Genomic DNA, 27,870 nt, shown 5'->3' on the forward strand with positions numbered 1-27,870 from the left:
TAAGGCTATCACAAAAAAGAAAAAGAAAAGCATGTTACAATTCTTAAGGACTTAAAAAAAAAAAAAAGAAACAAGCACACACATACACATACACAAAAAAAAAAAAAAAAAAAGGAGAAAATGAAATTTTAACATAAAAATATACTATAAACTCCAATAAGTCTTGGTTTTGCAACCATTCTTTATTTTTGACAAACATGTCTACGGCCACCGGTCTAGCCGTTTGTTTTATCAATAATCTTATGAATATACCCAATTTCACATTCTATTAAGTTGTTAACTTCTTGATCCTTGAACGTAATATCACATTTAAATATCACATTTACATGGGTGTATCACTAATCAATTATCATACAATAATCACAACTTAACATATTAATTGTGGGTGTAAAATTAGGTATTTCCCTAAATTTATTGCTGCTTTTAATGATAGAAGATAGTCAAAGCATGTGAATAGTCCACAATCCTTCTCGTAGCCACGTCAGTCAAAGTCAGGTCGTATGTCTTAATCCATTTCCAGGTACCCTCCAGATTACTACTTGTATTCTGCCATTAAGTTCTAACGGTGTGATATCATAATCATTTTGACTTTGAACATTGAATTGAAGAGCCAAAAAAGTTTGATAGGATTATGGTATAAAAGTAGAAATAAGAATAATTAAGTATTACAGTCATTTGGTCCTGGGACTAATGTCAGGTTTTTTTTTTTTTTTTTTTTTTTTTTAATTTTATTTATTTATTAAGTTCGGGTATTGTTATTCAATGTTATCAAAATTTTGACTACATAATCTGAGCATTTGATTAGATAATCTGTGCACACGTTATTTATCAACCCATTCCCTATAATGTACACCCTCTGTTTAACTTGTATATTTGATGTTTTAATTTCTTGGTGTCAACAATAAAGTTTATAAAGTTGCAAACTAATGTGTCTTTAATCACAAAAAATTAATTTACATATTTATTTGTTTATATTTTTTGTGTAACAATATTCATATTTATTACCATATTTATTTTATTTTTTTGTAATAAAATTGGGGAAAATACTAAACTTATTGACAATTTTACGATAAAAGGCTAACAAATTGTTGTTGAGATTTCTTGATGTAGAAGTTTTGTTAGAATAATAAATTTTAAACTTAAATATTTTGTAATTAGTGTCACAACACTTGAGCAAAATACACAAAGTAGTTCTCAATGAAAATAAGTTTTATTAATACTTAAAACATTACACATGCATTCTCTATAAAAATAATTAAAAAAAAAAAAAAAAAACGTTAAACACACTTTGCTATACACAATCCAAAGCAAAATCGAGGAGACACGACATTAAAATCTTATCAACTAAAAGGCTAAAAGCCCCTCAAAAAAAAAAAAAAAAAAAAAAACTAAAAGGCTAAAAGTAAAAGAAAGATTTGATACATTCGAGAAACTTTAAATATTTCTCCTTTTGATAGTCAAAAACAGCAACTCACCTACTCAAGTGAGAAAATCGTCTCTTCCTTATCTGTTGTCTATCACTCCACCTAAGCTAGTAATTAAAGATATGCAAACTTACTAAATAACTCATATGTAAAATGCTTCAAAACAAATTATCCAGGTTTTACTAGATTTGGTACTTTGATAAGCATTTCAAAAACTTAAGGAAAATGTTAAAACTTAAAACTATTTTTAATTTTACTACAAAAACTTCATATTTGATATGGTAATAAATGTGAGGGATGCCATAAAATTTTACTGCATAGGTCTTATAAATTAATGTGTCATTAATTATAAATATATATATATATATATATATTAAACACTCATTGATTATCTTATTAAAGTTGCACTAATCAAATTTATTATCACATTAGTTTTTAAAAATTTTATAGTAAAATTTGTAATAATTTTAGCATTTACCATAAATAAAATTTTGAATTAGATTTTTATGAATGGTAATACATACTTTTTTTTCTATGTTTTGTTTTTCGAGAATCAAGGGTAATACATAATAAAATCTATAATATCTGTGTAACTTTACTTATAAGAAGGTAATATACTCTTCTATAAAATATATATATATATATATAATAAAATAAAAATAAACCTTATTCAGTTATACATAATTTACTAAAATTTTTATAATTAGTGACATATCGATTCATAAAAGTTTGTAAAGTAAAGTCAAACAGGTTTAATGTGCAGCTGACTCGGCTCTTTTTTTCTTTTTCTTTTTTTTTGGCTGAGAGTAGCTGACTCGGCTCCGCCTCAGCACTAGCTTTGGGATTCCATGGAAGCTAACAGGATCAGAAAATTCTGGAAGAATCCAACCACGTGTCTTTCTTCATAGATGCTACCTTCTTCGGATAAACAAAATGAACTGGCTCGCTTGGCAGTACCTGCGTGTCTTCCACTACATTAATAGAAACTAGACCATTCCCATTTTAAATATAATAATCAAACTGGTCAAAAATCATGTCCTAGATTTTTTACTCTTTCTAAAAAAACACGCATATATATTTATATATATAGCATTCCCCATCTGGGTTTAAGTTGTACACGTTTTTTAACCATCTTCTCTGTATCTTAGTCTCTGATTTTGATTTATCTTAGTCTCTTTCACAAGTTTTTGTTAACCCTTTTTTTCAAAGCAAAAAGTCTAAGTAGTGCTGGTGGTGTTGGAGGTGAAAATGACGATCACAGCCACACCGATTGTTAAGGATGGTTGTCTCATGGTGAGGGGCAAGGTGGTGTTGACCGGAGTGCCTGAAAATGTTGCTGTTTCTCAGGTTGGCTCCGGGGGCTCGGCTTTCTTGGGTGCAACTTCAACTTCTCCAAGTTCACGTCATGTTTTCAGTCTTGGTGTTCTTGAGTGAGTTTCTGTTCTTTCTTTGCCTTTACATTAGTTTTGATAAGAAATGGTGAATATTAATCACTTAACCATTTAAACTACTGATTGTCCAAAATCTTAAGCTGATAGGAAAACAAATTTCCATCCTGAAATTTCTTTGCATGCTTTTCTATATTTTCCTTTCATGATATGTTTGGATGGAAAGAATGTGCATCTTGGAAAAGTTATAGCAGAATGTTGATACAACAGCATTCAAACCCAATTCCCAAGTTTTTGGTAATTTTTTTTAATGATTTTTTAGCTATTGCTTGTGGCATTTTTCTCATATTCTAATTGATGAATTAAATTAAATAATAAGACTATATGTTTCAAGGAATTTGGAAAGACGTGTCAGGTTGAGTACTCATAGAACAGAATATTTTCATTCTGACTTTCCCAAATTCCAAATTTGTAAATCTTATATGTCACTAGTGATGAGTACTTGGTGAAAGACTCAAAGTTACATGAAAGAAATCAAGGACTTGTAATGTAAAACATTAAATGTTACTATTACTGGTGTCATCCTTAAAGGGAAAAATCTATGTTACTGAGAGTGGTGCAAGTGATTATTAAATTCTGTTTGGTGAAGTTCAATGTGAAGGAATTTAGACATTACTTTGTCCTGTTTATTATTGTTTGACATGAAAAACATATGGCCTTCGCAGGGGAGGATACAAGTTCTTGTCTCTCTTCAGAGTAAAAATCTGGTGGATGATACCACGTGTTGGGAAATCGGGTAGTGAAATTCCACTGGAAACGCAAATGCTTCTCTTGGAAGCAAGAGAACAGTCTGCCCTGCATGATGAGATTTCTTCTGATCCAAATTATACTGAAAACACCTTCTATATTCTTTTCTTGCCTGTGTTGGAAGGACAATTTAGGACAAGTTTGCAAGGGACTCCTGCAAATGAGCTTCAGTTTTGTGTTGAAAGTGGTTCGTCGGCTCTTCTATTAGCTTCTTTTTTTCTTTAGTTTTCATATGATCAACTAAATTTTATTTTGATCCTGGTTTGCTATTTTGCTGTTCTAATTTCTTCAGGAGATGTCAATGTTCAAACCTCCCAATCATTGGAAGCAGTATTCATTAATTCTGGGGACAACCCATTTGAGCTCCTTAAAAATTCTATCAAGTACGTTCACTTAATTGGCCTTGCTTTTATTGTGTGTCTATGTAAAGTAGTCAGTTACATAATCTAACACTTCCACATGTATAATGATGTAGGATACTTGAGAAGCAAAAAGGTACTTTTAGCCACATTGAAAACAAGAAGGTAATAAAAATCCAAATACTTTACCATTTTGAGAGCATGTGTATATTGCATTTCAATTAATTAACCTATTGTGATTGAATCATTAGATGCCGGCCCACTTGGACTGGTTTGGATGGTGCACTTGGGATGCTTTCTACACTGAAGTCAGTCCACAAGGGATCAAAGAGGGTCTTCAAAGGTACTATAAGAAAGTCATATGTACTTGAGTCAGTTTTTTGACTAAAAGGTGCACCAATTAATCTGAAACTTAATCCATAATTTAATTATTGTTCTATCTTGTATTCTGAATTCTTCAGTTTCTTGGAAGGAGGCTGTTTACCTAAATTTCTGATCATTGATGACGGATGGCAAGAGACTGTAAATGAGTTCAGCAAAGAAGGTGAACCGTTTATTGAAGGGACACAGTAAGTCTTCCTTTTACAAGTTCATTTACCTTCTATAAACTAGAAGCAATCTGTATCAGTTTGTTAATCATCCACCTTGTTTCTTTGGTTGATCCATAGGTTTGCAAGCAGATTGGTGGACATCAAAGAAAACAATAAGTTCAAGAGTTCAGGTTCAGATAATACATGCATTGATCTCCATGATTTTATTGATTCAATCAAAGACGAATATGGAATAAAGTAAGTTTTCCAATCTGGATGTGGAATTCTATTTCTGTTTAAGATCTAGTTAAAACTTTCAGTAATTTTGACCATGGAGACTTAATTATCTATTCAGATTTGTTTACGTGTGGCATGCTTTAGCTGGTTATTGGGGTGGTGTGCTTCCATCATCGGAAACAATGAAAAAGTACAATCCAAAGATTGCCTATCCAATTCAGTCACCTGGTAACACAGGGAATCTTAGAGACATTGCCATGGACAGCTTGGAAAAATATGGAGTAGGGATTATAGAACCCCAAAAAATCTTTGAGTTTTATGACGATCTCCACAGCTATCTTGCAAGCTGCAGCGTGGATGGAGTCAAGGTTGATGTTCAGAATTTGATAGAAACCTTAGGTTCTGGGGTCGGTGGACGGGTGTCATTGACTAGATGCTATCAAGAAGCACTTGAGCAATCTATTGCACGGAACTTCAAGGACAATAACCTGATTTGCTGCATGAGTCACAATTCAGACTCAATCTATAGGTTTGCCTGCTCTCTTGATTTCATACACATATAATCTTATGTTACAAAGTTGGAATGTAGTTTCTCATTGATTTTTTTTTTGCTTTTAGTTCAAAGAAGAGTGCAGTTGCAAGAGCATCAGAGGATTTCATGCCAAGAGAACCAACATTTCAGACTTTACATATTGCTTCTGTGGCTTTTAATAGTCTTCTTCTAGGGGAGATTGTGGTGCCGGATTGGGACATGTTCCATGTAAGATTTCCTACACATATATTATTCCCTGCAGACCAAAGAGCTGCAGTAACTTGTTTTGATTGATAAAATTGCTGAATCATTTATTCTATAGTACTCATAAGTCATAACAAGATATTCAAAATTGACTTGACATACTGATAGATACTTGACCCACAATTGTCCAACATCTAGTGCATTTCTACAAGTAGTGGAAGCTTAAAACCATGTGGATTGCAAAATCTAAAGTGTTTGTCATTTTTATTCAGAGCAAACATGATACAGCTGAGTTTCATGCTGCAGCAAGAGCAATAGGTGGGTGTGCAATATATGTAAGGTGAGACACAAAAGCATAGATTTTGATTAAATTTACATGTCTTTGAAAGAGAATGATATTTTATGCTTAGCTTTAATTCTCCAATGGTGAGGAAGAAAATTCTTATGAGTTATTCAATTTCAATACAGTGACAAGCCTGCCAAACAGGATTTCAAAATTCTCCGAAAGCTAGTATTGCCTGATGGGTCAGTCTTAAGAGCTAGATATGCAGGCCGGCCTAGTCGAGACTGTTTGTTTGTAGACCCAGTTATGGACAAGAAGAGGTAAAGTAATTTCCTAAGTTCTTATTTTCTCAATCTAAGACTAATTATTTTTCCAATTTAAAATCAGTGTCTCCTAATTACCATACGCATTGACTATTTGCAGCATGTTGAAAATATGGAACTTGAATAAGTTATCTGGGGTCATGGGTGTTTTTAATTGTCAAGGAGCAGGAAGTTGGCCACTTAAAGAAGTAGCTCAAGATAATTGTAATGCCACATATACTTCTTCATCCATCTCATGTCATGTGAGTCCCCATGATGTTGAATTTCTTGAAGAGGTAGCTGATGAAAGTTGGAATGGAGATTGTGCAATATATGCCTTTAATTCAGGTTAACTTTCCAGTCCATGTTAATTTGACCAAACAAATTGCGTCCAAAATCAACTTCTCTAGAATAACATCAAGTCTATTATATTTCAGGATCTCTTAATAAATTGCCAAGGAAAGGTTCACTTGAAGTGTCCTTGAAAACTCTTACATGTGAACTATATACCATCTCTCCAATCAGGGTAAGTAGTTTAACCAACATTTATTTCCTATGAATTTTCTTACTATTTAGTTCAATGCAAATCATGTCCTTTATGTTGTGAACAGGTTTTTGGTAATGATCTTCTCTTCGCTCCTTTGGGACTGCTTGACATGTATAACTCAGGAGGGGCAGTAGAAGCTCTGAACTGCACCAAGGATCTTTCAAGTTGCAAAATAAAAATCAAAGGGCGAGGCTGTGGCCGGTTTGGAGCCTATTCAAGCACCAAACCAAAATGTTGTATGGTAAATATGAAAAAAGAGGAATTCACATACAATGCTGAAGATGGATTATTGACAGTTAAAATTCAAGGTGAATGCAAATTAGGAGACATTGAGTTTGTCTATTGAGGTGTCTATGTCCGAGGAATTATGCAATGGATGAAGTACTTTGAAGGGTTGCAAGTGAAGAACATAATGTGTTTATTTGTCGTAAACAGATTTAGATAGAATGTATAATAATGTAAACAACTTGTTTACTTGAATATAAATATGCAATATTGATGTTAGCCAATTTGCTTTTCCCGAAAACAGGAATTGATCTTGGTCTGTTTTTATAATTTGTGGGAGTTATGCTTCAATCTCTGACATATCAAGCATCATAGGAAAAATTTTCTTCTTTATTGCTGGGCAAATGAGAAATATCATTAGTGCATAAGTAAGCCAAATGGTAAATATTCTTTTGCGTGTGCTTGAACAATTTTTGAAAAAATAATAATAATACATGTTGCAGTTGTTCAATTTGGTGAAATAAAAGAAAAGATATAAAAATACTGCTACATTAAATGCTGGCTAGTGACACTGAGATGATACCATGAGGATGTCCATCCAAATTAATTTGTAACTTAGCTACAAGGGATTTTTATTCCATTATATTATAGATAAAAATTTTGCCATAGTCATTACAAATCTCATCTGAGTGTGATTGCACTAAAGCTTGTGGTTTTCCATCTATAGATAGTCCAACATGAGGAATTATTCTACTCTTCCATCTTGACAGGAAGCCTTTCTTTTTTTACCTTATCATTTTATAGCATTTCTATTTATCAATATTTAATTTTTAATTTTGGGATGGTAATAGGTTTTTTAGATCACTTGAGGTCACGACCTTTTCACAACTTGGCTAGTCGCAAGATGGTCGCGACTTCATTGATCGTAGGATGGTCGCAACTTACCTAGTCAGCGCTTTGATCCTGGCATTTTTCCACGTGTTACTCGCAAGCATAGCAGGTTGTTTGAGGTCATGATATGACTCTGAATGCACCTTTCACAAAATGCAGAGAGGCTCAAGTACATTCTACACCAAATACAATTAAGTCTCAAAAGATACATTAAAAGATTAAACAAAATACATACAAATTTGTCACTGAATAAAGCAAAAAAAAAAAAAAAAAAAAAAAAAATAAAAAAAAACAAAAAATTTTCACTCTCTAATCTAAATTAACCCATGGAAAATCATTTATTGGTAACTTCGATTATTTTCTAGCTACATGTGCTACGATTAAGCAAAACATGAAGACTAGGATTAAACACGTGGCTTCACAATTGTCACAAATATTAATTTCATCAAATTCTAAAAAATATAGGTCCCCTATATCTCATTAGGTGTTTAAAACAATAAGAAGCTCAAAACAAAAGCTTGATTATAAAAAAAAAATAACTAAAGAAAAATCAAGATTGTTCCGAAAGCTTAAAAAATTATAACGCATATGAAAAAGGCTTACATCAGAAGCCTAAAAATACAAGACAGACTGAAAACAAATAGTAAAGAAAAAATTCTACATATCAAAGTTAAAGTCTCTAGGGCATTCCATTCAAAATTGTTGCTTTCAGTGAGAGAAGTAACTTCTTCCTAGAGAGTTGAAATTTTTGCTTAAGATTTGGACAAGGTCTTAAGAGCTTCATCAACACTATCTCTTTGGAGCAAGAATTGTTGAACATAATAATGAGCCTTAATTGTGTTCTATCTCGCGACCTCAAGTTGTTTTTGAAGATCTCTCAATTCTTACTCTTTATGTTTTTTATTTTTAGATGCTTCATCCAGCTTAAAATTAGAAAAAATTTAAGTTGAGACTTGTACTTATCATAAGTTGCAAAGTAGCTTCTCTGCCTGCTTCGAAGTTGCCTTGGCTTAAAAGAGCTGGGAAACTATGGTATTAATGCTTTTCAAAAATATATTGAGTGAGCATCATCTATTTGCTTACATCATTTTATTAAATGTGAGGAAAAAGCAAGAAACTTAAAACTTCAAAGTTCTGTTTGGTGTTTGTATTGAGAATGACTTGAGTAATTGGAATATACATGTATTTCTTTAGGCTCCCAAAAGACTTCTTCAATTGGTCAGAAGAGATACTTGAAAAAGCATTGGTTGAAAGAGATTTGACAGCAGTGTCACTTTTTGTAGACACATCCTTAACAAGGTGGTCATGATCAACTTGTTGGAGAATAGAAATCTCCTAAGTTTAAAAACAAGGGTAGTGAACCATGAAACAAAACATAGATGTAAAAAGAAAGAAGGGAAAAGAGAATGGATGCTTATAGATACAAGGTTGGTGGCTGGTGTAGAGGTTGGAACAATTTCTTCTGCATTTGAAACCTTGATAGCACCTAAAGACATAGAGGATTGCACTGCATTATGAGACCCTTTAGCTGGGGCAATAACAACAAGATTGGTATCAATACCATCTCAAATTATTAATGTCTGATCAGAATCCTCATTATACCCTTCCACACTTTTGTTCCCAGAATTGGCCAAGTTTGAGACTTCTCTTTCTTCCATTGACTTTTCTCTTGTTTCTTTTTCCTTTCTCTTTTCAAGACTAAGCTCTAACATCTTTAACTTTTCTTCTTTTTCTCAGCTCTTCTTGTTTCTTATTCTGTTCCTCTTCTCTCTTCTTTTTCTTTGCATCTCTTCTTTTTCTTCAACTTCTCTATTTTAATGGCTTCTTCTCCCTTCTTGGCCTCATCTTCTTTTTCTTATTTTCCTTTTTTGTGCTTCTTCATCACTTTCATTTCTTTTGGTGGTATTTTCCGTAGATTGATATTTAAATGCACCTCTCTATTCCACTACTTCTGATTATGGAACTTCTTCTTTTATACTCACTTAAGTTGCTATATTTTCATCATCTTGTCTATCAAAGATCTCTTATGCTCTCTTTTTCTTTTCTCTATTAGACTTCATTGGTTCAAAGGAAGACTTAGAATCATCAGTTTGTTTTCTTCTAACTAGTTGAATAGCCTGAGTTAGTGTTTCTTGGGCATCTAATTCTTCTGAATTACCACTATTCTCAAACTTAGATGGAATACAAGGTATTGAGGATTTCTTGGCTGTTGTCTTCCTTGGCCGATTTCTCTTCTTAGTTGCTGACTTCCTTTGAGGATTTATCCTTTCTTCAGGTTGCTGTGTCGAGCCTTCAATTCTGGATAACATAGGTTCTTGATCAGTAGATTCTTCTATTACATTAGCTTCTTCTTCTAGATCAATTTATATGCTTTTGTCAAACACACCTTCATTTGCTTCTATAGACTTTTTTGGCTCATGACTAGTTATCTTCTCAAATACTACAATTTGCATGCTTTGTTCTCTTTTCCATTCTTTGCATTATATTAGTTTTTCTACCCATGGCAGCTTAGTGAATCTATTCTACAAGTAGCTTCGCAAATTCTTCCCCTATGTTCTTTTCTTATTCAATTTCTTTCTTTTTCTGCACAATTTCTTTATTTATGACTTTAGTTCCTTCACATTTTCCTTCTTGTTTTATTAAAAATCTTTCCTCTGCCTTTTTCTTCATTTTCATCAACATCACTTAATTTAGCAACCATTTCGATTGGTTCAGCCATAGCAAGGGCCATCTCGATTGGTTCTAAGTTTAAGACATTTTGCCTTTTGGGAATTTTTTTTTTTTAGAGCCAAGTGATGGCTTTGGTTTTCTTTGATGGATGATTCTAAAATAATGGCAGGCTTCTTTCTTTTTCTAAAGTAAGTTTTTTGCTGTAGTTTTTTTTCCTTAGACTTGCTCTAACAAGAGTTGAAGAGACCTTAATAGCTTCTTCTTATGATAAATCACAGTTAGACACTTGTAATAAAGATTTCAGCAATAATTTTCAAAGTTAAGGAATCTTAACATTGTTAAAAGAGTGAAAGGGATTAAAGATGCTACAATTGACTTTATGAGAACAATGAGTTCAGACCATTTCATGAAGAGTTTCTCTGGATTAGCATTGGGATCTAGAATAGCAATACCACCTAAAACAAAATCAATCTAGAGAAGTCAAGTTTGATTCAAAGAATGAGGATTAATAAAGAAAGTAAGCTTACAAAAAAATTGATAAAGGAAGATTTTTGGACAATAGGAATTACGAGCTTTATTCAATCCCTTAGCATCATTGAATTCAATGATTTAATTTGTATACCAAGTGGCAAAGTTGTCAGAATCATCATAAATTATTTTGTACAGAACAGATTTTAAATTTCATAGCTTAGAATTACTAGACTGCATCATATTGGGCAATTATTTGGTAGTAGAGGAGGCATAAGCTTGCCATGAATCATTAGTAGTCCAAAAAGAAGGGCAAGGAATTGCTTGAACAAATCCAAGTTGTCTTAAAGAAAAAGAAAAGTATAATCTTCAAAATAATATATTTGGTAACAGATTAGAAGAAGAACACATGGAACAAGGTAACTAGCTAGGATTAAGGCAGAAGGGTCAAATTAATCGAACTAATGGAATTCTTTTGGGCCATATTTCCTTTCAGAGAATGGCCTAAAAGGTCGAGGTTCTATTCCCTTAAAAATACAAGAGAAAGTATTAAGGGTAGGAAAGTTACCTTGAAGATAACGCTCCTCCATCCACATCTGTTTGTATGTGGCAAGCTCAGGTAAGATTCAAGATAAACGAGCTAAACTTAGGAAATAAGTAGAGAGCCAGATTTGTATGGACCAAAGGGGGCCTCCTCATCCAAGGCTAGGCTGTTCAAAAAATCTAAACATGGCACGGTACAACTCGCCAAGGAAAAAACATGCTGAAGCAACTTTATATCAGAAGCCAAACATTGAGCTATTGGGATAAAAGGTATCAAAATCCTTTTAGAAGTACTCCAAGTCAAGAACTTACCTATCCAGACAAGGTAAAACATAAGTTCTTCTTGAAAGTTGACTAGTCCACCCTCTTTGCTATCTCAGTGAAATAAGTCACCATACTCTGTGCTTGCTTTTGGTGAAAATTTGGTGTCTACATCTTGTTTGAACATATTTGGTTGATAATTTCTTCCAACGGGAGAGAGCTCGAGAAGAGCAAACACGTCCTCAATTGTTGGTGTCAAGAACCCTTCCAGGGAAATACAACCATTAATGGAAGGAGACCAGAATAGTAATACAATTGGAAGGCAGTGGCGGCGCCACTCAGAGTGCAGGGTGTTCCCAGGAACACCCTGACTTAAAAAAAAAAACAAAAATTATATATAATAATTTAAATTTTTTTATTTGTTTACCCTTAAAGAAAAAATAGGAACACCCTCAAGCCCTATCGGGAACACCCTTAAAATTTTTATGCCAAACAAATTTTGAACTAAAATCTAAAAAAGAAAAAATTGTAACAGAGAATTTGAAAAAAAAAAAAAAAAAAGATTGAAAAAATATTCTGTTTCCTCACTCTTACGTCGGTTTTTCATTCTCTTCTTCGTATTTGTCTCTGCTACGCATTTCTTCTTATTTTTCTTTGTTTCGCCGGCCTCTGTTTCTACAGCCCCTTCATCTTCTTCATTTATTTCTCAACGTGTTTGTCTCTCCCTTTAGTTTTGGTACACTCACTTGAAAGTGGAAAAGTAGTCAGTCAAGAACCAAGTGACAAGACTTCAAAGCAAAACGTGTGGAGGTGAAAAAAAGATTGAAAAAAAATAAATAAATAAACTTATAATGAAAGACGAATGGGCTACAACTGTAAGCAAGATGTGTGGAGGTGAAAAAAGAATGAGTAAAAAAATATATTAATATTTGTTTTGGTAACTTATTATAATTTTTAAAATAAAATTTTAAAAAATGTTAGCTATGGCTCAACTATTGTAAAATGCATTCTTCATTGCTGCTAATACTTTAACTCCACCAAAAAATATAAAAAGTTGCCAAAGTGATATATTGAGTTATTAGAAATATAACTTTGTATATTGTATAAAATAGTAAAAAATAACGGTAAATCCAAAACGGTACACCGATATTGATCAATAATTAATAATTTAATTAACTAATACATTATAAAAGACAAACAAATTAAATTATATTATGCTAAACAATAATTAATAATTTAATAATTAATGAAACAACGATACAACAAATTATAGTTTATAAAAGACAAACAAATTTATGAAACAACTAAACAATAATAATTAATAATTTTATTAATATTTCAAATGAACTTATATTTTATAGTACATGTACCTTTGTTCATTTCTTTTCTTTTCATTTTTTTCTTTTTGAGGTTTTTCGTTGTACAGAATACAAATTTGTTTTGGTTTTAAGAATTTTTTTTTTAAGGCCAAATCTTGAATTTCGATCGGTATTTACCGAAACACCCAAAATAGACTAAAATAACTCGAAATTTTTTCAAAGTGGAATAGGAACACCCTAGACAAAAATCCTAGAGTCGCCACTATTGGAAGGAGTGTTGGGGGAAGAGGACACCAGATATCGAAGTAAGGATTGCTTCCTTAATCCCAAGATTTTCCCATTTCCCTGAACAATTCTCCTACATGCAATAAACCCATTTTATTTGAGAAGTCTATATTAATTGGCTTATTTAGTCACAAATTAGTATATATTTTATTTTATTTTCAATGTGTCTTTTTGAAACTTAATTTTATTTGGGATGGATGTACTTGAGCCTCATCTGTTGTTTGGAAAGATGCATTTAGAGTCTACTCACAACCTCAGGTGACCTACTTTGCCCATGAGTGATACATGGCAAAAATACCAAATTAGAATGTTGACTAGGCAAGTCGCAACCAGCCAAGTTGCAATGAGGTCGCGAGTTGCATGATCAATGTATTCTGTTTTCTTACCCTTTTTTGGCCATTATAATGATGCCAACACACAGCCATACACCCTCAACCTTATATATAGTTCCTTACGATCGAAAGCTTCTTGCTTTTGTTATTGACAAAGGAAAGCTACTGCTACTTATAAACTCCTTATCATTGAATTCTCTCTGCCTATCTTGTGTCTTTTCTGTTTCCTGTGGGTCATACATCAAATATTGTGTAAATAATGGTAAGTTTGTAATTGAAAAAAAGAATGAGTAATGGGATCACTGGAATAATTTAAGGATATTTTTTAATTATAAAAATCAAGTAATTTAAAGACGGAGTAGTGCATATAATGTAGGAAGGTGGTGCACACTTTATCGTATTGCATTTATTTAATTTTAGGAGACCTATTTTTTTTTTTTTTTTTGGATAAATAGGGTGATTTAATTAAAAAACTAAGAGCGTGTTTGGTAGACTGTAATAAACATTGTAATGTAATAGATATTCCTATAACATAACTATTTGGTTGTTTGATTATGTTTTTATTACAATGAATAATTATTCTTAGGCTTTGTTTGAGAGTTCATAAGGGAAGAGAATGGAAGGGAATGAAATGATCATAAGGGAATGAAAATGAATGGAATAGAATAGAATGTATTTAAGTAAGGGAAAGGAATGGAATGAAATGGAATTAAGTAACCTTGATTGGATGTTTTAAAATTAAGAAATGGAAAGGTATGAAAATGAATAGAATGCAAGTAATCTTGTTTGAGAGTAACATAAAGGGAATGGAATAGAATTATTTTATAATAATATTATTATTAGACCCCTATTTTAAAATAAATGGTTGACTATATAGGAGTATTTTAGGAGTTCTAGTAAAAAATTCTTTAAATCTAATTTTATTCCCTCTCATTCCTCCCAATTTCGGGGGGAATGAAAATTTGTGGTTTTAAGGGAATAGATAGGAATGAGTGTTCCTTCCTACTTATTCCATTTCCTCCCACTTAAACTCTCAAATAAATGAATGGACTTTCCATTCCCTCCATTGAAACTCCCAAACAAGGAAATGAAAGAATATTCTAAAATTATTCTTTTCATTCCTTTCCATTCCATTCCATTCCCTCCTCCTAAACGAGGCCTTAATGAATTGCTATTTTTTAAAATGAGAAATAATTATTCTTTATCAAAAGTACTAAATGTCTATTCCTTCATCTTATGTAATAACTTTTTAAAAAAATTTCCTAAAAAGTTATTAGTTAATTTAGTTGCCACATTTTCAAAAGGAAAGAAAATAAATTTGCATTGTTGTTAATTATTAGCTCTATTTTGAAAGTCCATTTCATCAATTCTCAAAACAAGAAAAGGTTCATCATTATTAATTTTTCAACCTTGATTGATAGTTGGGTGGCTATTTTGTGATTTATATTAATCTATGAAATTGGAATTAATTTAACGGAATTGGTGAGTTTGTGAAATTTTTTCTTTTTTCTTTCATATTTCTATTTAAAAACAAATAAAAGATGTATCATTTTATTTTCTCTTATATAATTTTTATGGAGTTATTAATTTTTATACAAAGCACATATATATTAATGATTAAATTAATAAATCTATACATGATAAGCTAGACCCTTCCCACTCTTTGTTTTTTTTTTTTTTCTTTTTAAATGTTAAGGTTTTTTTTTTCTTTAAAGAAAAAAAAGATAAGCTAGATCCTCAAAAAGTGTACTATAATTTTATAAAATAAGAGTATTTTAGGAAATTTGACTTAAAAATGATTTCATTACACCTTCTTTTCATACTCTACTAAAATGTAGATGCATATTCAGGATTCTATTCCTAAATAGTCACCAAACTAATGAATAGTAATACTTATTACATTTCAACTTAATGTATTCTTTGTAATACTTATTCTTATTCTTATGTAATAATCATTACAGTGTACCAAACGTGTCCTAAGAATCAAAGTTCAAGCATAGATGCTCATGGTACACACCAACACTCATGGTACACACCAATTTCATCAAAATAAAGTCTGAGCACAGACGCTCATGGTACACACCAATTTCATCAAAATACAATAAGAGTCCTACATCAGAAGACCATTTTAGGAGACCATTTTGCATTTTGCATTTTGCATTTAATTAATTCATTTAATACTCCTTTAGGGGAAGGTGTATGTGCATATTATTTACTTTCTTTATTTTATTTTTTTGCTTTTTACGATTCAATATTCACATGAACGTTTTTGTAGAAAGAGGAGATGCTTCGTTGACAATTATGTCATATTGACCTAACAAATTACATTTTTTTATGTTATTAATTTTTTTTTTTTCTAGTATAATGATGGATTTACTTATATATATTTTCTTTTTAGGTCATTCAAGACATATAGAGAATAAACCGTTTGTAAAGAGCACCAGAAACAAAGGAAAACCACACATTACATTATTTACAAAACATCTCACCTTATATAATAATTAAATGTAAAATACATTATGTTTCCTTTATTAAAAAAAAATAACAAAATTTAAAACACTTTCAAATGGCAAATATAAATAGCTTAATTTAGAAAATCTAATATATTGTATCAACTATATTTTATTAAAAAATAATCACATAATTTGAGGAAGGATTTGGGACTAACAACACTTATAAGTCTCATCTACAATTTTCATTTTTCACTTAAAAAAAAAATATTATTTGTCAAATTTTTCCCACATCTGGGGTTTGAGACTAGCTATTAAGTAACGCATAAAACAATAAAGAAGTCTGTTTCTTCTCAAGTATACATCTACTTACATTGGTCCAAAGGACATTGGCATAAGAATCACTTGACTGCCCAATGAGAGCTTCTTACAATTTTGTACATCCTAGTCTCGTATGTTACACCAGATAACAACTAGTGCACTAGATACCGCTCCAAAATGTTCTGCAAAACTTGATCTTTGAAGTCTGAACATCCTGGCATAGGGAGTTGCTATAATTAGAAAGTGCACTAATCCAATGGAGGATTCCTGACAATCCCATGAAAGTTACATAGAGGCACTGCTGATTGACACATGTAACTTATGGGCCTTTAGTTGAAATTTTGAGAGGGACACGTATGTTACATGTTATCTTGTACTTTGTCACACTTTGCCACCCACAAATAATCGGTGTATTTGATTTTATTATGGAAGTGTCAGATTTGAATTTATTTCCAAACTGATGACAACCTCTGCAATCAAATAGGAATGAGATTCATTCGGTGCGGTGTTCTATCTACTTGTGCTCAATATTTTTTTCTGAGTTTAATTCCTAAAAACTATATATACGGTACTAAAATCTTTATATGGGTTACATCTGTATCATCCAAAAGTTGTGTATTGTAACAAAGGAGACAGTGAAAAGTAGAATAAGATGACCATCACTGAAAGGCCTAGCATCAAAGATAGCTGCCTCATGGTACGTCACAAGGTTGTACTGACTGAGGTTCCACCTAATATCATCATTAAACCAGTGCACAGTGAAACAGCTGCCTTTATTGGAGCAAGTTCAGCAGAGTCAAGCTCTCTTCATGTTTTCTCTCTTGGAGTTCTTGAGTAAGTATCTGCTAGTTTGGTATTCTACGTTATATGGTTTTTGTTCCAAGTGATATCATGGAAAAATAGTAGTGATGATCAGTATATATGTGTAGTAGCCTAGTAGGTGTTGTGATTAGCCCTTAATTTATGTCTAGAAAGAAAAGATGGCTTAACAAGTTTTCAAACTGAGTTTAGCACCCCTCTTATTTCCTTAAGATTATTTAAATGAACTTTAGTTGATGGAGTAGGAAATTAATAGAAAAAACATTGAAAACTGTATTTGTCAATGACATTTTTCTTATTAACAACATGTTATTGTTCCATGTCATTTTAGTGGAATACATTCTTTTCTTAAATGATATCCCCTTCTGGTTAGAGCAATGCTATGTACATTTTTTTTTTATTAATACAATTTTCACAACTTAGTGGAGTGTGATTGGAGCAACATCACTTTTTTATGGACTCATTGGAGTCCATATTTAGTATGCAATATGTACTAACCGTGACACTCAGTAGTTGTGAAATATTTTGCTGCACTAGATTTATTTTTTCCTATTCTATAAGAGCATATGTTTCTTTTGTGCCAATTTGTCATCTGATGCAGTGTGACAACTGCAGGGGATTCAGGTTAAATTGTCTCTTCAGATTCAAAATCTGGTGGATGATCCCAAGTTTTGGAATGGCAGGCTGCAATGTTCCAATAGAAACTCAATTTCTTCTCCTGGAAGCAAGAGATGAGTCTAGCATCCATGATGAAAATTCTAAGACAACATCTGAGAACACCTTCTACATTTTGTTTTTACCTGTGTTGGATGGACTATTTTGGACAACTTTGCAAGGAACAAGTGTGAATGAGCTCGAGTTTTGTGTTGAAAGCGGCTGGTTTAGATCTTTAGTAACCATTTCCCCCCGCTTTAGATAGCACATCATTTTACTGCTTATGATTCTTTTCATTTTTTTCATTTGCATAACTGTTCATTGCCTTATATGGGTGATCCTGATGTCCAAACTTCCCTAGTGACAGAAGCAAATTTTATAAATTCAGGAGACAACCCATTTAAGCTAATCAGGGATTCTATAAAGTATGCTTATATTCATACCCAATTTCTGTTAGTTTCAAGTGGCATGTGGTGATTCCTTATTGCTTTTAAGTACTACTTATGGGTACACAGGATATTAGAGAAGCACAAAGGTACAGTCAGTCACATAGAGAACAAGAAGGTAAGGAAACCTGAAATCACCATCTCCATGGCCAGTATTAACTAAACACTAATAGATTAATTGTTCTTTCAATTGTCAGCTCCCAGCACATTTGGACTGGTTTGGATGGAACACCTGGGATGCATTTTATACTAATGTCAGTGCAGAAACAATTGAAGATGGGCTTAGAAGGTACTATGGAAATAAATTTGCTTTGTATAGAAAGTATCATCCATGCAGATTCAAATACCAAATCTTTTCCCTTTTTTATGTAGCTTCTCAGAAGGAGGATTCCCGCCAAAGTGTCTGTTCATCGATGATGGATGGCAGAACACAGCATATGAAGATGATGAACAATTCACTGAAGACACAAAGTGAGAATTATATTTCATACCACTATTCATCTTTGATATTCTAGTGAGATTTTGCATCAAGTTGCTAATCATGTTATTTTATCCGTGTTTCTAGGTTCATTTTCAGATTAGTAAATTTAGAGGAAAATGCAAAGTTCAAGGGAGAAAAACCATGTGTTAATAATCTCCATCATTTTGTCAAATCCGTCAAAGAGAAATATGGGTTAAAGTAAGGATCCTACTTTTAATCATTTGGATAGAGAATATCTGCAGCATGTACTAAAGAGAGTTAGTAAATATGCAGATTAGTGTATATATGGCATGCTTTAACTGGTTACTGGGGGGGGATTACTTCCAGACTCTGAAGCATTGGAAAGATACAGCCCCAAGTTTGTTCTTCCTTCAAAGATTTTCGATTTTTACAATGATCTACATCGCTACCTTGCGAGCTGTGGTATAGATGGAGTCAAGGTGGATGTTCAGAATATAGTGGAAACCGTTGGTGCTGGTTATGGGGGATGCGTCGCATTGATAAGTCATTATCAAGAGGCTCTTGAAAAATCTGTTATGAGGAACTTCAAAAGCAATAACCTGATTTGCTCCATGAGCCTGAGCAATGACTATCTATACAGGTTTGATTAATCTTTATTTCAAAAATAATATAGAAATCAGAACTAATTTTTGAATGAGAAAGTTGGCTATTTTCAGCTCAAAGAAGAGTGCAGCTGCTAGAGTATCTGAAGACTTTATGCCAAATGAGCCCACATTTCAGACCCTACACATTGCTGCAGTAGCTTTTAACAGTCTGCTTTTTGGAGAGATCGTTGTACCAGATTGGGACATGTTTTACTTTTATGTAAGATGAATCTTTTAATTTATTTTGAATTTTCTATGTACTTAACCAATAACGAAGCCATTAGAGATCTTGGTTGCATATTATTATGTTGAGGACTATCACTATTTTGGGTAGACTCTGGCTAAGCTGAAACAACATTTTTCACAATCTTCTAAGATAACAAGTTATGATCAACTCACTTCACATGGACCAACCACTGACATCACATTTAGTATACATTAATCACAACAGGCCATGTCAATAATGAAATATTTGTATCCCTAGAGTTTTTGTTAGTATTTAGCTTAAAACTCTGATCTTATCTGGACACCCTAAAAATTGACTAATAAGAAGGAATAAAATTAGCATTATATTGTAATGTTCATTATCATTTTAATGCTACAACACATAGCTCTAGTCCATAATACTACAAGGATAAGTGTCTTTTTTTCTTTCATTTCAGAGTGACCATTACACGGCTGACTTCCATGGCTCAGCAAGAGCACTGGCTGGGTGTGCAGTTTATGTAAGGTTAGCCAAGGAAGCTACTGATTGAACTCTCTCTCTTTAGATGATATATAATGGTCATTTATTGAAGAAATACCGGTTGGTTTATGAGTTTGTTTGTTTTTAACATATGCAGTGACAAGCCAGGCAGTCACAATTTCAATATCATCAGAAAGCTTGTATTGCCTGATGGATCTATCCTTAGAGCTAGATGTGCAGGCTGACCTACCCATGACTGTTTATTCAATGATCCGGTCACAGATGGGAAGAGGTGAGATAGTCACTCTTAAATAAAAGATTTTTGATATGAAATAATAGATAATTAAAATTCTCTTTTTTTTTACTGTTCACATATTGACTCATTGCAGTCTACTCAAGATTTGGAACTTGAATAAGTTATCAGGGATCATTGGTGTTTTCAATTGCCAAAGAGCAGGGAAGTGGCCACTTGTACCAGGTTCTCAATATCTACCTCCCCCAGGATCTGCACCTTCACTTGAGTGCCATGTCAGCCCTGTGGATGTTGAATTTCTAGAAGAGGTTGCAGATAAAAGTTGGAATGGAACCTGTGCAGTATATGCATTCCATTCAGGTCAAGTCCTATATCATGCAAGATGCCACCTTTGTTTCTGTATATATTACTTTTTTGCTCAAGCCTGACCCACCAAGTTCATCATCATGCAGGATCTCTCCCTACAATGCCAAAGAAAGGAAGTTTTGAAGTTTGCTTGGGACTTCTGAAGAGTTAAATATTCACTATTTCTCCTATTAGGGTCAGTAACAATTGGTCAGCCATAATTCTAGCATTGTAGAGACAAGATTCAAACTCATGTCTGAATATTACGGATGCTAGAATTATTAAGGATGCTAGAATTGATTTAGAATAACAATTGATCTAGAATCCGTAATAAATGGGGTCAAATATATAGAATTTTCAACTTTTTAAAAAGGAAGGTGAAGTAGAGACAAGATTCAAACTCATGATCACATGCTCTAATACCACAATATATCACTGATTGACCCCAAAAACTCAAGCTGATAGAAAATTTTGAACTTAATAATTTAATCAAAATTCTAACTATATATGTTTTGGGTATTTTACATTACTTTAGAAGTGTGTTACTGCAACAGGTGTTGGTTCATGATATACAATTTGCTCCAATCGGATTGCTTGATATGTACAACTCTGGAGGAGCAATTGAAGCTTTGGAATGCAATGATGGTGAATCCGCATGCATGGTGAAGGTCCAAGTACGAGGGTGTGGACGTTTTGGAGCCTATTCCAATACAGAACCAAGGTTTTGTACTGTAGACTCAAAAGAGAAACATTTCATGTACAATGCCCTTGCTAGCGATGGACTATTGATAATCAACCTGCAAGGTAAATGCAGTTTCAGAGATATTGAAATCGTTTATTGAGATTGTTGTGTTGCAATCTCTACTATCAACAAGTCTCAAGGGCGCTTAAGCTTCTTGTCAAAAGTATGCTGCTGAAGCCAGCATGAAATGGCAGCTATGAGTTGTAACATAATATAAATGGTGTGGCGTTAATCATGGATGTAAAATATGAGTTGCTCTGTTTCTGTACTGCTACTATGTTAAGCCAATGCATTACCTTCTTTTTCCTCATTGTTGGTTGTGCAATGTTGTCATGACTCTTAATCCAAAAACAAAAGGTGCAAAGTAATGTTGAGGAGAGCCAATTAGCTATGGAAAGTTCACTGGTTGCAAACTCGCAATCCCTTCATTATCTTCACATGATCAACTCCAAATATATATATATATATATATATATATTCATCAATGCAAAATGAACATCCGTAGAGATTTTGTTCGGAGAAATTGTTTATATAAGCAATCTTCAATAAGGAAGCTTTGAAGATCCAAATCGTCACCTCTTTTATCATCATTTGGACTATCCGAGAGTGATTCTTGCTTCTCATCCCTTGACTGAAGATAATTATATCGTATGGAGTCATGTTATGTCCATGGCAGTAAGCACCAAAACAATCTTGACTCACTAGTTGCACCGTTTTCAATCAAGAAAATTCTTCTTAAATTGAACTCTTAACAATGGATCCACTGTAACAACATGGTCAAATTGAGATATCCACCAATGTTATCTACTGCGTCTTGCTTTTGAGTTCTGGAGTCTGGACAGATCTCAAATGAGTGTTTTCACAGGTAAACAGTCCACGAATATTTCAATTAGGCCAAATTGAAGTGATTATGTGATGAGGTCTCCGCTCTACAATCCATCCCTACATGTTCTTGTGGAGTATTGAAGGATATCATTAACACTACTAGGACACCATTAAGTTTCTCATTGGGGCTCAACAAATCATATACACATACATGGCCAAATTTTATTCATGGATCCCCTTCCTTCAATCAATCTAGAGTATGCATATTGATTCTCCAAGAACAACATCAACGCACTATCCCTTTTTTTTCATCCGTTTCTTGTTCCAGTAATGTTGGCAGCCTCATCCCTCGGGGAACAATTCTTAACAAAGCATGCATGAAGCCCCCCATTCACAAGAAGGAACGACCTAAGTGCAATCACTTTGATTATGAATGACACATTATGGAATGATGTTACAAGCTTCTATGGGTACCCAACTGGCGCTAGAATGGCAAATCAAACTCCAAACCTAATGCTCACCGAGTCACCTCTCACAAATGTATAGAAGATTCCAACATCTTACCCTTTACATCTTGACCAATATCAGCAACTCCTCTCCATCTTGAGCACTATGGCTAATACACTATCCTTGAAAATTCATTATGGATCCTAGATAGTGAAGCATCAATCTCATGGTTAGATCTCCATTTTAATTCTCTGCCATCCTTTCCCTATACACAATTTATCTAAAATATATGGCGATAACAAGGCTTCCATTCACATAGCTTTGAACCCAATCTTCTTTGAACATACAAAAGATGAATTGTCATATAATACATGAATAAAAAAAAAACTACACTCTGCACTCAGTCAATCAAAACCAGCTAGGTTAAGTGGTTAACTGGCCCTTCATCAAGTCTTGTGTTTTGGGAGTGTGTTCGGTTCAACAATGGAACACTTTTTTTCTTTAAAAGTTAGATATTTAGTTGTTTAAACGACACAACATCTTCCTATGGAAGCATGTCGTTGACATAATCTCTTCGCCAATGCTGTCGGTTATTCAACTCAACGACAGCTTTTGTTGCTTTTTCTTAGTTTCTTCAACAACCTTCTAACCTCTTTTTTTTTTTTTTTTTTTTTTTTTTTTTTTTTTTTTTTTGTGACAATAACCTTCTAACCTCTTTGTTTGGTCTTGGGATAGTATAAGATACCCAACTACCCATCAAGTCAAGTTAGCCGAACAAGGTTTTATCAACGACACATCTAAGCCCATAATCGTCAAAGCCCTTTTGGTTGGACTTGGACCCAAGTACAAAAATGAAAAATCTACAAGTTTTGTAGCACACTGAAACCTCTCTCTCACTCTCTCACCACCACCCCTTATCCTCAGCCCTCCTCTAAAACCCTTCTCCCTCTCTCTCACTCTCTCTCTAGAAATGGCTTCTTCAGCTACAACAGTCTTCAGACCCATGTCAATGTCAGAGTCATCATCATGCTTAATCACTCTTCCCTCACTCTTCACCACCACCACAAAAAACCCATCTCGAATTCTCTCTGTCCCATCCAAACCCATCAAGCTCCACCTCTCATACTCCCACACTTCACTCTTTTCCCTCACAAACAAAACCCAGTTTTCCTCCATAGCCACCTTTGTAGCCCAGACCTCAGACTGGGCTCAACAAGAAGAAGACAACAACACCATCACCATTAACCAACAAGGACAAGAAGAGCCCGTCTGGGAAAACCAAGAGACCGATGTTTCAGGTTTTGAAGCTGAGGGAGAGGACTCAGTTATTGAGGGTGGTGATAAAGATGGGGTTTTTGAGGAGAGAGATGAAGAGGAAGAGTCTTCTGTGGAACCACCAGAAGATGCTAAGCTATTTGTTGGTAATTTGCCTTATGATGTTGATAGTCAGAAATTGGCTGAGCTTTTCGAGCAGGTTGGCACTGTGGAGGTAGCTGAGGTAAAGTTTATGGCTTTATGGTTTTTGTGTTTTTTGGGTATTTTAATGGTTTTGAGAATTATGGAAAGGTACGATATTTGGTTGTGTTTTTGGTTTTGTTTATGTGGTTGTAGGTTATTTACAACAGAGATACTGATCAGAGTCGTGGGTTCGGGTTTGTGACGATGAGTACTGTTGAAGAAGCTGAGGAGGCTGTTGAGAAGTTCAGCAGCTATGTAAGTTGCTTGTACTTCTTTTCTTTCTTTTCTGTGTTGAGTAATCCATTAGTAGTTCATTTCAGTAGTGTCTAAGTTTTTATGAAGCTATGGAATTGAAAAGAGACTAGAGAAATAAAGTAGGGAAATAAAGAAATACACAATGATAAAGGATTCCAAAAATTAAGATGGGAAAATATTGGAAGAGAAAAAATACAAGGTTTGCAACCATAGGGGCAAGTAGTCATAATAGAGCAATGATGAGAACTAGGTTGAGAGTCTGATCTTTTGAGGGTGAAAGTGCTGAGTATCCTAAACTAGCTGAAAGTTATTTCTCATTGATGGAAGTGGCCAGGTTGACAAGTTCAAAGAATTGAAGAGAGAGAGAGAGAGGCAGTATAACCAATGCCTATAGCTGAACTACTCTTTGTGATGCTCCTTCTAGTTTTAGGCTTTAGGTGGACATTGGTAACATCCTGTCAAATAATTATAAAAGGGATTGGTTATTTTGTCATTCCATTTGTTTGGAGTAACAGAACCTAAGATGATCTACATTGAGGTTAGTAGGCACAGCAATGCTGTCTGCCAGAATAGTGTGGAGTGTGGAAGACCAAACAGAGGTTGGATCATTGTATAGATGTATGGAATACTAAGGTTGATTGATGTGCCATTCCCAGCGTGGAAAACTCTTGATTGGGGCCTCTCCAAAAAAAAAAAAAAAAAAAGAATAACAATTTTTTACTCAAATAAAAGCAAAAACACAGTTTAACTCTTATATAATCACTTTCTCATAAATTCATTTTAAATAAAAGAATTCAATAATCACGCAATTGTGTCAAAATTAGAACTTAAAATTGTTAGCTCAAATTGATTTTCATCCGACTTCTCTCCTTGTGGACTGAACCTTGTTATTGGTCAAGTGCCCATTGAGAAATTGGCCTCAAGAGTCAAGACTAATATAGGTGGCTTTTGTACCTGTGATAGCATTTGTAACATCATTGTCATCTTGTCTGTAAGGCTGCAGCTTGAGACAAGACTCAAGAAGAGATCTGATCTTTCCATTTATACATGCATCAGCATTTGAACTAAATTTGAGTCTTTCAGCCAACGAGTCCATTGAGCCCATCAATAGTTTTCTCCCTTTTACAACCTTCCCCCTTGCTCATCTGACCTATTTTTGATTATGTACCTCTATGGAAGTAATATCTATTCACTCTTATTGAGATGTTTAAATTGACATTTATCTAAAGATTGGCATAATGTTACTGAGTGTTCAAGTTGAAGGTGCACTTTTTGTCCTTAACAATGTGAATGAAATGTACACAGACTCTATTCTAGTATTTATATCATAAAGCTCTATCTTTGTAATCTAGTATGTGGTTATAAGAAGTAATATGCTAGAAGGGCTTTCACCCATCCATCGTAGTAGTGGAATGGATCTGTATTAAGTTTTCTCCTTTTATTGGAGTGTGGTGTGTTTATTTGTTGGCTTGCAATCGCTCAAATTTGACTAGCATGCATACAGATCAAGTATTTGTTAACATCCCAAAACCCTTCTTTGGTGCTCCTAATGTTTGTCTCATTTATTCTTGATTGCGAAAATCACTAGTGTTTTACCTTTTGGTTCTTGATGGCTACATTTTATGTGGGAGAAAGTATGGTCATTTAAGTTGTGGAAGCTATTTCCCTGGAAAAAATATTATCAATCATATGGTGTACAAGGATTTTACTTAGCTGGAATTTTTCCCTTCAGAATTGCTCTAATAAATTTATGACATAAAATACCAGGTTATGCCTGCTTTTTAATATATTCATCTTTCCTTTGTTTTTTTAATTATTTTAATTTTAATCTTTGACTAGCCAAATGCTCTCGTGGAATAAGAACTTTCAGTAGTCAAATTAACTATAGTGTTCAAGAAGGAATCTGCATATTATTTACCAGAATTTCATTCCTTTGTTTATTTGATAATATGGAACCCTCAAAATGCATCCCTGTATATTTGAAGCCTACATCCCTATGAAGAGGGGGAATTCCTTCACCACCCCTTTAGAAGAGGAAAGACAATCTTTTCATTTTGTAGGAAAATGATACAGACATTGAAGCATAGAAAACCTTATGCCAGCACCCACTACTTGACAGTTGTTAAATTGTGGGTTGTGCTTTTTTATATTGTAGTTACCTTTTTTTACCAAATTTTTCTTATACTTTTTATATAGGACTTATCTAGAATGATGTGTTCTATCTAATTACATTGCACTTCCCCAATTTTTTACTGTGCTTCCTTCACATATACACACTAAAACACATACTTCCTCCAATTAACATGTCTTAAGGAATGTGTTGAGTCATCTGATGGTTTGTCTATTTCTTTCTCTTTGAATAGGATTTAGGTGGAAGGCCATTGACTGTTAACAAGGCTGCCCCTAGAGGAGCTCGGCCTGAACGCCCTCCTCGTGCATTTGAACCTGGCTTCAGAATTTATGTTGGTAACTTGCCATGGGATGTGGATAATGGTCGCCTGGAGCAGATTTTCAGCGAACATGGCAAGGTGGAACAAGCTCGGGTAGTTTTCGACAGAGAGACTGGCCGTTCACGTGGTTTTGGCTTTGTAACAATGTCAAGTGAGACTGAAATGAATGATGCCATTGCTGCTCTTGATGGACAGGTATATGCCTTTTTCCTCTTAGAACAATCAATTCTGTTTCATCCAATATGGACTCCAAAACCAGAAGTTTTATCTCATCAAATTCGCATACACCATATGGCCCATCAAGTGATTATGGTTAATAAAAGGTCATGGATATAACTCATGAGAACTTGTTGTAAAGACTCGTGTCTCTGCCATCTAATGTATTATCTCATTTGGGTGTGTGGCTGATGCAGAGTTTGGATGGGAGGGCGATAAGAGTGAATGTTGCTGAAGAAAGACCAAGGCGTACCTTCTAACTTCAGCTAATATGAAGCCAAAGATCTGCTGGGTCTGTTGTCTTTTTCGATGGTGCAATTTTAATGTGAAATTTTTGTCAGCTAGTTTTAATTAAGAATTTGGTGTTAATTTTGTTTTATATATTTTTTTGTTCAATTGGAAATGATACTAAAATCACTATTGACCCCATAATATTTTTGGGTAATTATCGTTTTTATCACTGTTTATTGTATTTTCCTAGAATGATATCATATTTTTCTTTTCTTTTCTTTTCTTTTCTTTTTTGGGATCTTCACCTAGATGCAAAATGGTACTAGACTGCTTAAGCTATTGGTAACCCACAAATGATAAAAGCTTGGAGATTGGCTACTAGATCTAGTGTTTATGCTGCCTGCCTCTGGACATGCTGAATTTTCTCAGGAAAGAATGGATTCCCTTGACATTGACGAACTTTCTTATTCTAGACCATCAATGTGGCAAACTCTTCACAACGAAATCATTTAGGCCTTTTCAGTTACACCCATGTAACTAGTGATCACTCTGAGATTTAACAGTAAACCCTCGCCAAGCA

The 27,870-nt window shown here is 33.7% G+C and overlaps 2 protein-coding genes, 1 long non-coding RNA gene and 1 pseudogene across 3 annotated transcripts; 3 read left to right on the plus strand and 1 right to left on the minus strand.

Annotated features, from left to right (window-relative positions):
* Positions 1–2,518: 2,518 nt before the first annotated feature.
* On the plus strand, positions 2,519–7,122 carry LOC126701862 (probable galactinol--sucrose galactosyltransferase 2). The gene is made up of 14 exons (XM_050400285.1): positions 2,519–2,854; positions 3,538–3,806; positions 3,912–4,002; positions 4,095–4,143; positions 4,230–4,321; positions 4,440–4,547; positions 4,647–4,766; positions 4,864–5,274; positions 5,364–5,505; positions 5,754–5,821; positions 5,950–6,084; positions 6,188–6,414; positions 6,504–6,592; positions 6,678–7,122. Exons 1-14 carry the CDS (start codon positions 2,673–2,675, stop codon positions 6,957–6,959), a joined length of 2,265 nt encoding a protein of 754 aa, XP_050256242.1. The 5' UTR covers positions 2,519–2,672; the 3' UTR covers positions 6,960–7,122.
* A 1,168-nt stretch (positions 7,123–8,290) lies between these two features.
* On the minus strand, positions 8,291–12,805 carry LOC126701863 (uncharacterized). The gene is made up of 3 exons (XR_007647542.1): positions 11,723–12,805; positions 11,436–11,630; positions 8,291–10,027 (listed from the first exon to the last, which is right to left on the minus strand). It is a non-coding gene; the product is annotated as an uncharacterized LOC126701863 (long non-coding RNA).
* Positions 12,806–17,030: 4,225 nt separating this feature from the next.
* On the plus strand, positions 17,031–21,674 carry LOC126702174 (probable galactinol--sucrose galactosyltransferase 2; annotated as a pseudogene).
* A 1,871-nt stretch (positions 21,675–23,545) lies between these two features.
* Positions 23,546–27,519, plus strand: LOC126703553 (28 kDa ribonucleoprotein, chloroplastic-like). The gene is made up of 4 exons (XM_050402513.1): positions 23,546–24,178; positions 24,292–24,393; positions 26,757–27,038; positions 27,257–27,519. The coding sequence occupies exons 1-4, from the start codon at positions 23,651–23,653 to the stop codon at positions 27,317–27,319; spliced, it is 975 nt and encodes a 324-aa protein (XP_050258470.1). The 5' UTR covers positions 23,546–23,650; the 3' UTR covers positions 27,320–27,519.
* The last annotated feature ends 351 nt before the right edge of the window (positions 27,520–27,870 follow it).

This window comes from Quercus robur, chromosome 10, assembly GCF_932294415.1.
Source record: "Quercus robur chromosome 10, dhQueRobu3.1, whole genome shotgun sequence".
Taxonomy (NCBI): domain Eukaryota; kingdom Viridiplantae; phylum Streptophyta; class Magnoliopsida; order Fagales; family Fagaceae; genus Quercus; species Quercus robur.